At 37.9% G+C, this 10660-nt stretch overlaps 2 protein-coding genes across 9 annotated transcripts in view; one reads left to right on the forward strand and one right to left on the reverse strand.

Annotated features, from left to right (window-relative positions):
- The window catches only part of DNAJC24 (DnaJ (Hsp40) homolog, subfamily C, member 24), a 77618-nt gene extending 73849 nt beyond the window's left edge, over positions 1-3769 (forward strand). For both annotated transcript variants that reach the window (XM_010831808.1, XM_010831807.1), the window contains one exon: positions 2312-3769. In XM_010831808.1, coding sequence (XP_010830110.1) covers positions 2312-2442 — 131 coding nt within the window. In that variant the 3' untranslated portion in view covers positions 2443-3769. The remainder of the gene's footprint in view (positions 1-2311) is intronic.
- IMMP1L (IMP1 inner mitochondrial membrane peptidase-like (S. cerevisiae)) overlaps positions 1404-10660 on the reverse strand; it is a 76206-nt gene continuing 66949 nt past the window's right edge. For 5 of the 7 annotated variants that reach the window (XM_010831805.1, XM_010831804.1, XM_010831802.1 and 2 more), the window contains 2 exons: positions 4855-4965; positions 3861-4026 (listed from right to left, as the gene is read on the reverse strand). In XM_010831805.1, coding sequence (XP_010830107.1) covers positions 3958-4026; positions 4855-4965 — 180 coding nt within the window. In that variant the 3' untranslated portion in view covers positions 3861-3957. Of the gene's footprint in view, positions 1706-3860; positions 4027-4854; positions 4966-10660 lie in introns of those variants that run through there. The other 2 variants (XR_824508.1, XM_010831806.1) reach the window with 2 other exon arrangements.

The raw sequence follows: 10660 nt of genomic DNA on the forward strand, positions 1-10660 counted from the left end.
ATCAGTCCTGGGTGTTCTTTGGAAGGACTGATGTTGAAGCTGAAACTCCAATACTTTGGCCACATGATGTGAAGAGCTGACTCATTGGAAAAGACCCTGATGCTTGCAAAGATTGAGGGCAGGAGAAGGCGATGAGAGAGGATGAGGTGGTTGGATGGCATCACCGACTCAATGGACATGGGTTTTGGTAGACTCTGGGAGTTGGTGATGGACAGGGAGGCCTGGTGTGCTGCAGTTCATGGGGTCACAAAGAGTCAGACACAACTGAGCAACTGAACTGAACTGAAGATATTTGATTATAAGTATCTTTAGAGATTTAGTTCATTTATCCCTAATTTTTTCATGATGCTAGTAAAATAATATGATCAGTAATTATTCTTCAGTGACAGTAAAATGAAATAACCAGTGGATCAGAGATCTTTCAGGTAAAAGAAAAACGTATTTCAACTTACCAGAAGATGAGAGACTTATAAAATTTCCACCATGAGTAGGCAAAATGTTGCACCATATTGCCTCCTTTGGGCATCTCACTTCAGTGATTGTCCTTTTGGTTCTTTCATCCTTTGTAAACACCAAACAGCACACACACGTAGCCCCCACTGAAAGAACGCCATAGTGTTTGTTTATATATTAGGTTGGTGCAAACGTAATTATAGTTTCAGGCCATGAAATTTAAATCATTATAACCAGGCTAAAATACATCTTTATTAATCAAAATAGGAACCATTACAGTCAACACATTTTTTGCCAATGAGAAATGCTTGTTTATTCCCATAGCATAAAAATCCATGCTTCAGGATTCAGCAAACTCTTGGAAAGCGTTTTCTGCATCCTGCTGGTTATGGAAGCATTTTCCCTGCAAACAGTTGTCGAGATCCTTGAAGTGGTGGTTGGTTAGCAAGAGGTCAGGTGAATGTGGTGGATGAGGCATAACTTTGTAGCCAGTTCGTCCAACTTGTGAAAAGCTGGATGTGAGGTGGTGCCGTCGGGTGGTGGTGTGGAGAGAACTGGGCCCACTCTGCTCACCAATGCTGGCTGCAAGTGCTGCAGTTTTCAGTGCATCTGATTTGCTGAGCGTACTTCTCAGATGTAATGCTTCTGCTAGGATTCAGAAAGCTGCAGTCAGACTGGCAGCAGACCACCAAACGGTGACAAAGGACCTTTTTTTTTTTTTGGTGCAAGTTTGGCTTTGGAAAGTACTTTGGAGCTGCTTCTTGGTCCAGCCACTGAGCTGGTTATCACTGGTTGTTGTATAAAATCCACCGTTCATCTCACATCACAATCTGATCAAGAAATGGTTCACTGTTGTTGTGTAGAATAAAAGGTGACACTTCAAAATGACAATTTTTTTTTACATGCAATGAGGTATCCACTTATCAAGCTTTTTCACCTTTCCAATTCGCTTCAAATGCTGAATGACTGTAGAATGGTCAGCGTTGAGTTCTTCAGCAACTTCTCCTGTAGTTGTAAGAGGATCAACTTCGATGACGGCTCTCAATTGGTAATTGTCAACTTCTGAGGCCAGTCACCACACTCACCTTCAAGGCTCTCATTTCCTTTGAAAAACGTCTGGAACCACCACTGCACTGTACATTTGTTAGCACTTCCTGCACCAGATGTGTTGCTGATGTTGCGAGTTGTCTCCACTGCTTTACGACTCATTTTGAACTCAAATTTGCTTCTTGTTTAACATCATTTCCCTAGTCTAAAATAAATATAAACAGCAAATAATTATTCATTAGCAAAAAAACATAAAAGTGAGAAATGTGCATTAAAATGATGACCACATTTAGAATGTATTCCAATATCAACCTTGCACCAACCTAATATTTTAATCAGAATTCCTCAAAGTGTGATACCAGAAGAGACAGCAATCTGCTGAATTCAGCAGTTTTTTCTGAAATGATATACTGCAGGCAAAGGGATGCTCCTTGACAATAAGACAAGTAGGGCTATTTCTTTTTCCTGCACAGTAATACTTTAGAAAAACACAGTGCAGAAGAATATAAAATTTATATGAATCTTAAAGAAACATAAGACTTCAAATAAATTTCACTGATCACTTCTGAGCATCTCCTCTCCCCCAGGAGACTTTTGGCCTAGTGTTTCATAGTTTCCATCCTTCTCCTCCACAGATAATGACCTTTTAGTAACTAATTTTTAGAAACACTGCCCATATACATTTTTTCATTTATATATATTTTATATTGACAGGTCTTTTATTTTGCATTTTTGTGAAATAGTTGCACTTTTTAAAAAGGTTGTTAATTTACATGTATTTACATGTAAGTGTTTTTTATTTTCTTTGCAGATGATCATTCCTTTTCTCTGAGCTGTCGATGTGGTGGAAAATACAGTGTTTCAAAGGATGAAGCAGAAGAAGTTACACTGATTTCTTGTGATACATGTTCACTAATTATCGAACTCCTTCATTATTGCTGACATTGTTCACTAAGTGGAATTCTTTAGTGTATTCAGACACATGGAGGAGAGGCCACTCCACCCTGTCCATTCAAGCAAATGTATAAAGCTGATAAAAAAAAAGGATTTCTTTTTTTTGTCAGCTCTATTTTTGCAGAGAAAAGATAAGACTGTCAAGCAGAGGCTACCTGGATTAAGAGAAAATTAATTTCATCATTCATATGTATTTATATTTATAGATCACAAGAAAGGGGTCTTGAATTTAAATTTATATTAAATAAATTCCCACCTGAAAACTTTATTATTGGTTCATTTTCCTATTGGTACAAAGTACAAATTTTCCTTTCTTCGTGTATGTATGTCTCTTTTAATGGGTCATGCTGCTGCTGATGCTAAGTCACTTCAGTCGTGTCTGACTCTGTGCAACCCCATAGATGGCAGCCTACAAGGCTCCTCCGTCCCTGGGATTCTCCAGGCAAGAACACTGGAGTGGGTTGCCATTTCCTTCTCCAATGCATGAAAGTGAAAAGTCAAAGTGAAGTCGCTCAGTCGTGTCCGACTCTTTGTGACCCCATGGACTACAGCCTACCAGGCTCCTCCATCCATGGGATTTTCCAGGCAAGAGTACTGGAGTGGGGTGCCAGTGCCTTCTCTGTTTAATGGGTCATAGAATCATCATATTCTTTTGTAGTTGCTATGTTTTTGAAGTAACTTGATATATCTAGCTGCTAAAGTAATACACCTTTTACACAACTCTCTCAAATCTCAGGTCATTAGATTAGAATCTTTGTGAATAACATGTAAGCCTAGCTTCCCCATGATGAAAGTTGAATATGGATATTCATTAGGTTATCTCAAAGTTAATAAAGTGAAATGGCAACTGTAGAAAGAAGGATAGCCCTGGAGTCAGAAAACATGGCTATTGTGTGGCTGGTATGATGAAATGGACTTTTTAAGTGTGTTCTTATTGATTATAGCTAACTATAAAGACTTTGATTTTCTATATATTTACTATTCTATGCACAGAGTAAGTCAGAACTCATTTAAAAAAATTTTTAAGAAATCTTTTATGGGATCACTGAAACTTTCTCCCTTAATTTCAAATGACTGAGCCAAGCATATGACTTAGCAGTTTTTTATTAGGTTAAACTCTTGGTATTTATTATTGGTTTGGACTTAATAAGACTAGCTACTACTCTACTTTGTTAATGTAGCTAAAGTATTGAGGCATATTCAAGAGGAGTAAATTATTTTCATTATACCTATACAACCAAAAATTTGAAAGTGAGGTTGTTCTAGGTTTTCCCTAAAAATACTTTTATATCTAAATTTAGATGACTTATTTTGGATTATATTTTTATCCATATATTTTGAACAAATATAGCTTCCAGAGTGTGTGGTGCTTATTCTTTATATTTAACAATTAAAAATAACTAAAATTGAATAACAAATAGTTTATTAGTAAGTACATGGTTTTAGTGACAGTAAACTCATTTGAACAGAAGACAATAATCAAATCAAAAGAATAAATGTTTGCTACTCATCAGAGAATCTGTGACCATTAGGGCTGTCACGTAGAAATCCAAAATCATTCAGAGGCCAAATCTGTAAAATCAAATGTGATTAAAGACAATAAAGCAATGTTATTAGCATCATCATATTTCCCTTGTCATCCCTTTCTCCTTATTCTACAATCAAGAACAAATTTTCCACATCAAAATAACACTGTAGAAAGTAAATCTGTATTTGTGTACATACTTAAAATCTAAAATGTGCAACATTCAAACATTATATAAGAAATAAGATGTTTATGTGTGTATATTTTCTTTCACGACTGTCAAAATTAACTGTAAGCCTAAGCACTTGAGTATAACATCTGCTTAAGTGTAAAAAATCCTGTAAATTATCCAACAGCACCAAGTACTCATGTCTGTTTTTCTCCTTACTGCCTGTGACAAAATGGAAAGGCCAACAACAACAATCTTTACTCTGACTCAGTGATTTACTACAGTGATGCACATGACTCTTAGTAACTTACTAACAACTTACTAACAACTGGAACATCCCTGCATTCCAGCTAGCTGGACTCTAGACTGCTCTTCTGCAAATACATATTAATATGTGCCCTGGGTATGAATATGATTAGAAAAGTTGTATGAGAGAAAATTAAAATTTTGGAAAGTTAAAAGCTTCTTATGCTACCACTAAAGTAATTTGAACTTTGTTATTCAAACAAAAATATTCTCAATTACCTGTGCTAATGGGGGAGTGGTAATGTTTATTATAGCTATTATGGTTAACATGTTCCTAAGGTGTAGCCACTGTAACAGCCTAAAGATTTCAAAGATCATTTGAAAGAAACTGGTTTTCTTTTCTTTTTTTTTTCCCCAGCTCAGAAAAGAAGCCTGCATCTTAAGCAGAAAACAGTAGTACCTTAAGGAAGATTCGTCCTCGTATTAGTCCATATGGAACAGGTCCATAGTACCTGGAATCTGTAGAATTCTGTAGATTATCACCTTCTAACCAGACATGACCCTTTGGCACCTAGAATTAGAGAAGAAAGCACTCCCTTTCAAAACAAATATGGATACTATGAATAAAAAAATTATGTCTTTTGGAGGTAGCAAGGAATGTCCTAAAGTTCTTTTGTAAAATATAGTCAGACCCTATGGTTTGCATTTTTGCTATTATCTCTGTCAAAATAAAATAAATTTTACTAAATATTAGTAAGGAGTATTAATATTTCAACTTTTAAAAAGACCTATCTCTTTTGCCACATGGTTCCCAAACATTAATTTGTTATACAAACCCCAAACTGAGGTTATGAGAGATCAAAACAGTGTGACAGGGTCATTAATTTAATAGACTTCAAAAGAGGTCATTAGGATGCTGACTGAAAATGTGCCCCCCTGTCTCAATAACAGCATAAGCAGGGCAGCCACTCACTTAGCAACATCCTGGGGCCAATACCAAGGCCAGACCTATTAGAATGTTCATGATGAAGTAAGTGGTAATTGATTGTGACATCAATTACAAATAATCTCATCATTTTATTGGAGTGGGCTTGTCAGAATTCTAATTAAGATCCTTGTTCTGCCTTTGTACAGGCCATATCTTCAATGTATTATATACTTCAATAATGACCATCAAGAACTAGAAGGACCTATTATAAAATCATCAGTTGTGAAATTAATGATGGTGACCCTCTACTAAATGAAAAGATCTTATATATGTCCTGTGTATTAACTGGTAAATAACATAAATTTTTACTCAATGACAATCATAAGCATATTTAGAACATGTTACTGTAAAAAGTGCTCTGTGATATGAGACATTTGCCTATTAATGTCTGTTCAATATAAACTTTAAAAATTACTCTCCACCAATTGTTTTTAAAATTGTATTTTAAAGTTTCTTTTTTTTACAGTTTTTGTTACCCAAGAAAGCTGAATTACTGACTAGCCAAAACGATCTATTGGGAAGGAATTAATTTTCACTATTCTTTTGACTGGTTATTACCTGGGAACCTTATGTGAAGAAAAATAGTCCTATTAGGTTTAGTAAGAAATGACCGATTTTTTAAATGTCACAATTTGTTTTTTTAAAGACCATCTTTTAGAGCAGTTTTAGGTTCACAGCATGAGAGAAAGGTACGGAGATTTCCCGTATGCCTCCCACCCCCCACATGCGTGGCCTCCCTATTACTGCCATCCCCCACTAGAGTGGCATGTTTGTTACACCTGGTGAACTCACACTACCATCATAATCACCCAAAGTCCCACAGTTTACTTAGGGTTCACTCTTGGTGGTGTACATTCTGTGAATTTGGATGAGTGTACAACATGGATCCTCTACCACAGTATTATACAGGATATTTTCACTGTCCCCCAAATCCTTTGTGATCTGCCTATTTCATTTCTCCCCTCACCTCCACTGCCATCACCTCTGAATTTTAACTTTTGGAAAAATTAATTTGTACAAGCATGTAAAATATGAAGTACACTTTACATCAGATATAATTTTGGAATGTCTTTATGTAGAAATATTAGCCCAAAATGAATCAAGCTAAATATTTTCATTTAGATACACTTAAGTGTCAAATCTATTTGAAGAGAAAGAATAAAAGTGTTTTGAAAGAATATCAGATATTGTAAGATCATTAACTCCTACTGGTAGAACTACTATAGGTTCTAGGGACAATAGCATAGTTAGTTCATACCTATATAATAAGTTGATTTATATGCTGTGAAGCATAAGGCTGCTCAAATAGAAAAATGAGTACATCTCAGGTCACAGATGAAAACAACAAAATAGTATATCTGGAAATAGTATATGTGGGTTTCCCAGGTAGCTCAAATGGTAGAGTCTGCCTGCAATGCGGGAGACCAGAGTTCGATCCCTGGGATAGCCAGGGAAGATCCCCTGGAGAAGGGCATGGCAACCCATTCCAGTACTCTTGCCTGGAGAATTCCACGGACAGAGGGCCTGGCGGGCTGTATAGTCCATGGGGTCTCACAGGGTCAGACATGACTGAAGCAACTAAGCAGCAGCAGCATAAAGTACACAAATCAAGGGAGCAGCCTCATCACTGATGGTACCTTTAATAAGAGCTTCTCTATAAACTCCCTGGTGGCTCAAAGGTTAAAGCATCTGCCTGCAATGCGGGAGACCTGGGTTCGATCCCTGGGTCGGGAAGATCCCCTGGAGAAGGAAATGGCAACCCACTCCAGTATTCCTGCCTGGAGAATCCCATGGACGCAGGAGCCTGGTGAGCTACAGTCCACAGGGTTGCAAAGAGTCGGACATGACTGAGCGACTTCACTCACTCACTCACTCACTCTCTATAAACAGGAAAACCTTCAAGTTTGAGTCTTAAAATCAGTCACCTTTGCTGACCTACCCCTCTATCAATTACTCACTCACTATCAATTCATTATGTTTGAAATTACTTTTGGAACACATACTGATTTTTGATATGGGGTAAGGGTGTACACTTTAAAATCAATTTTATAGACATATACTTTACAGTAAAATGGACTCATTTTAAGTTTTGACAAATGTGCACTCCTGTGTAATTACTTACCACAATCAAGATGTAGAACATTACTATCATGCCAAGTTCCCTCCTTTCCAGTCAACCTCCCACCCCTATACTTGGTACTAGGCAACCAGTGATCTGTCTCCTGTTACTAGAGCCTAGTTTAACTTGTTCCTAAATCTCATATAAAGGAGACTGCATGGTACATACTATTTTGTGTCTGGCTTTTGCTGAGCAGTTTTTAAATGATTAATACCTGTTACATGTATCAGTCTTGCATTTCTTTTTACTGCTGAGTATTGTTGTTTAGTCGCTAAGTTGTGTCCGACTCTGTGACCCGATGTACTGTAGCTTGTGAGGCTCCTCTGTCCAGGCAAGAATACTGGAGTGGGTTGCCATTTCCTTCTCCAGGGATCTGGGGGGTCAGACCCGTGTCTCCTGCCCAAGCAGGTGAATTCTTAACCACTGAGCCACCCGTGAAGCCCTTCTGAGAATATCCCATTGTAAATCACAGTATTTTTTCCCATGAACCTGTTGATGGATATTTGAGTAACCTGCAATTTTTGGCTATTACAAATAAAGCGCTGTGAACACTGATGTATACACATCTATTTTTTTCCAGTAAATACGTAAGGGTGGAATTTCTGGGTCGTAAGTGTATGTTTAACCTTAAACTTTTCTAAAATAATACCATTTCACATTCCCAACACCAGTGTATGTGTGTTTCTGTTGCTTTATAACCTTGGTATTTTCAGTTTTTAAAAGTTTTGCCTGTCTAGTAGGCTATTTTGTTATCACACTGTGGTTTTCACTTGCATTTCTCTTAAGTATGTTTCCTAGTACCTATTAGTATATCTTTTGTGAAATGTCTACTGAAAAATATTTTGCTCATTTTAAAAATGAATTCTTGTTCTTCATTTAAGAGGTCTTTTTATATACCTCGAGTACAAGTCTTTTGACAGGTATTGCAAATATTTCTTCACAGTCTAGGATCTTTATCTTTTCTTTTGCATTTTTCAACCTGCTGTAAAGACCATATAAATTACACTCTTAAAATTTCACTTGGTTCTTTCTTCTATTTAGCACTTCTTCCCTTCTTATATTTACCCTCTAGATCCTTGAAAGTATTTATAATTAATGTTTTAGAGCAGGTGTCCCGAAGTTTCTAGGATCTAATGCCTAAGGATCTGAGGTGGAGCTGATATAATAATAATAATAATAGAAATAAAGGGCACAATAAATGTGTTTGAATCATCCTGAAACCATCCCCTGCGATCAGTGGAAAAATTGTCTTCCAGGAAACTGATCCCTGGTGCTAAAGAAACTGGGGACCACTGTTTAAGAGCACATGACTATTACTTCTGTCATTTATCTCTGTCATTTCTGGATCTATTTTTCTTCTGTCATGGGTTTCATTTTCCCACTTCTTTACATATCTGTGACTGAGCTGAACACTCATTTGTTGAGCGGATTTTGTTTTAAGACAGCGTTGAATGTTGAGGAGGTCTGTTTGGTTTTTAGAAGGCAGTTAAGTTTGTGAATCAGCTTATTCCTTTCAAGCCTTGTTTTTAAGTTGGGTCTCATACTGACTATTCCAAGGGCTAGTCTAGCCCACTCCTAAGGCATGATATTCCACGGTCTCTTCTGCATACTCTGGATATTCAGTGAGATCCTTCCCCTGTGGCTGGTAAAAACTCCAATGGCTCTCAGCCCTGTGTGACCTCTGGAAATTGCTAGGCTGATCCCCACTAGTTGTTCTTTGCTCAGTCTCTAAGTTTCACCATGCCTGCTAAGTTGCTTCAGTTGTATCTGACTCTGCGACCCCATGGACTGTAGCCTGCCAGGCTCCTCTGTCCATGGGATTCTCCAGGCAAGAATACTGGAGTGGGTTGCCATTTCCTCCTCCAGGAGATCTTGCCGACCCAGGGATCGAACCCGGGTCTTCTACATTGCAAGTGGATTCTTTACTGTCTGAGCCACCAGGGAAGCCCAAATTTCACCATATGTGGGCACAATTCAGTGTTCAGCCCCAAATCCAAGAGAACACTTGTGCATATTTCTCAAGATCATTCTGTGGCTCTTTTCTCCCTAGTGGTTTGATGCATAAATTCCAACCACTTAAATGTCCCTCTACCCTAATCTCTGTTTCCTCAACTCAGCAACACCACTGTCCTTTGATTGAATTTTCCTTCCTCGGAACCTCTGCAAACTGCCTTAAAGGCAGAAGTAGGGGAAAATATAAGGTTTGTTCGTTTCCCTTCTCCAGGAATCTGGCGTGTACTGCCTGCTGAACACTGTCTGAAAACACTTATTTTACATAGTTTGTCCAGTTTTCCAGTTCTTTATGGAAGGAGAGCAAGTTCAGCACCAGTTACTCCATAATTGCTACATGTTCAAATTATCTAATTTTTACAGTCTTATTATTTTTTTTTAGCATACCTCATAACAATATGAAGAGAATCCTTCTGGTTGAGAACTAAAAATTTTTAAGTAAGGTGTGATTTGGCATCTCTACCTTGATTCCCCTTCAGTGGCATCCCCTGTATGTTTTCATTCTATCCTTTGCCTATCCAAACCTCAAAAAGATTTGCCAAACTCAGCATGCCATATGTATAAGCAAGGAAGCTGAATATGGTATTTCTTGCATCTCAAAGCTGACAATAGAATAAATATTCCCCAGTAGGCAGAAGTTAAATAGAGTTTATTTATAGAATAGTCACACCCAGCAGACAGCTAATAGAAGGACTTGGGGCTTCCCTGGAGGCTCAGTGGTAAAGAATCTGCCTGCCAATGCAAGAGATGTGGATTTGATCCCTGGGTTGGGAAGATTCCCTTAAGAAGGAAATTGGGTCTCTCCCACTCCAGTATTTCTTGCCTGGAGAATCCCTTAGACAGAGGAGCCTGGCAGACTACAGTCCATGTGGTCACAAGAGAGTTACACTACTACACAATAACAATAGGACTTACATGGATACAGTCAGTGAAAAAAAATTACAGGCTATGCTTAGGTATAATTACTTTTTAAAAAAAAACCCACAAAATTTTATGTATTTCAAAATTTACATTTTTGGGACCAGTATGTATTACTTGCTGCTGCTGCTGCTAAGTCGCTTCAGTCGTGTCCGACTCTGCGACCCCATAGACGGCAGCCCACCAGGCTCTGCCGTCCCTGGGATTCTCCAGGCAGGAACACTGGAGTGG

Source organism: Bison bison, unplaced genomic scaffold, assembly GCF_000754665.1.
Source record: "Bison bison bison isolate TAMUID 2011002044 unplaced genomic scaffold, Bison_UMD1.0 scf7180017864531, whole genome shotgun sequence".
Classification (NCBI taxonomy): domain Eukaryota; kingdom Metazoa; phylum Chordata; class Mammalia; order Artiodactyla; family Bovidae; genus Bison; species Bison bison.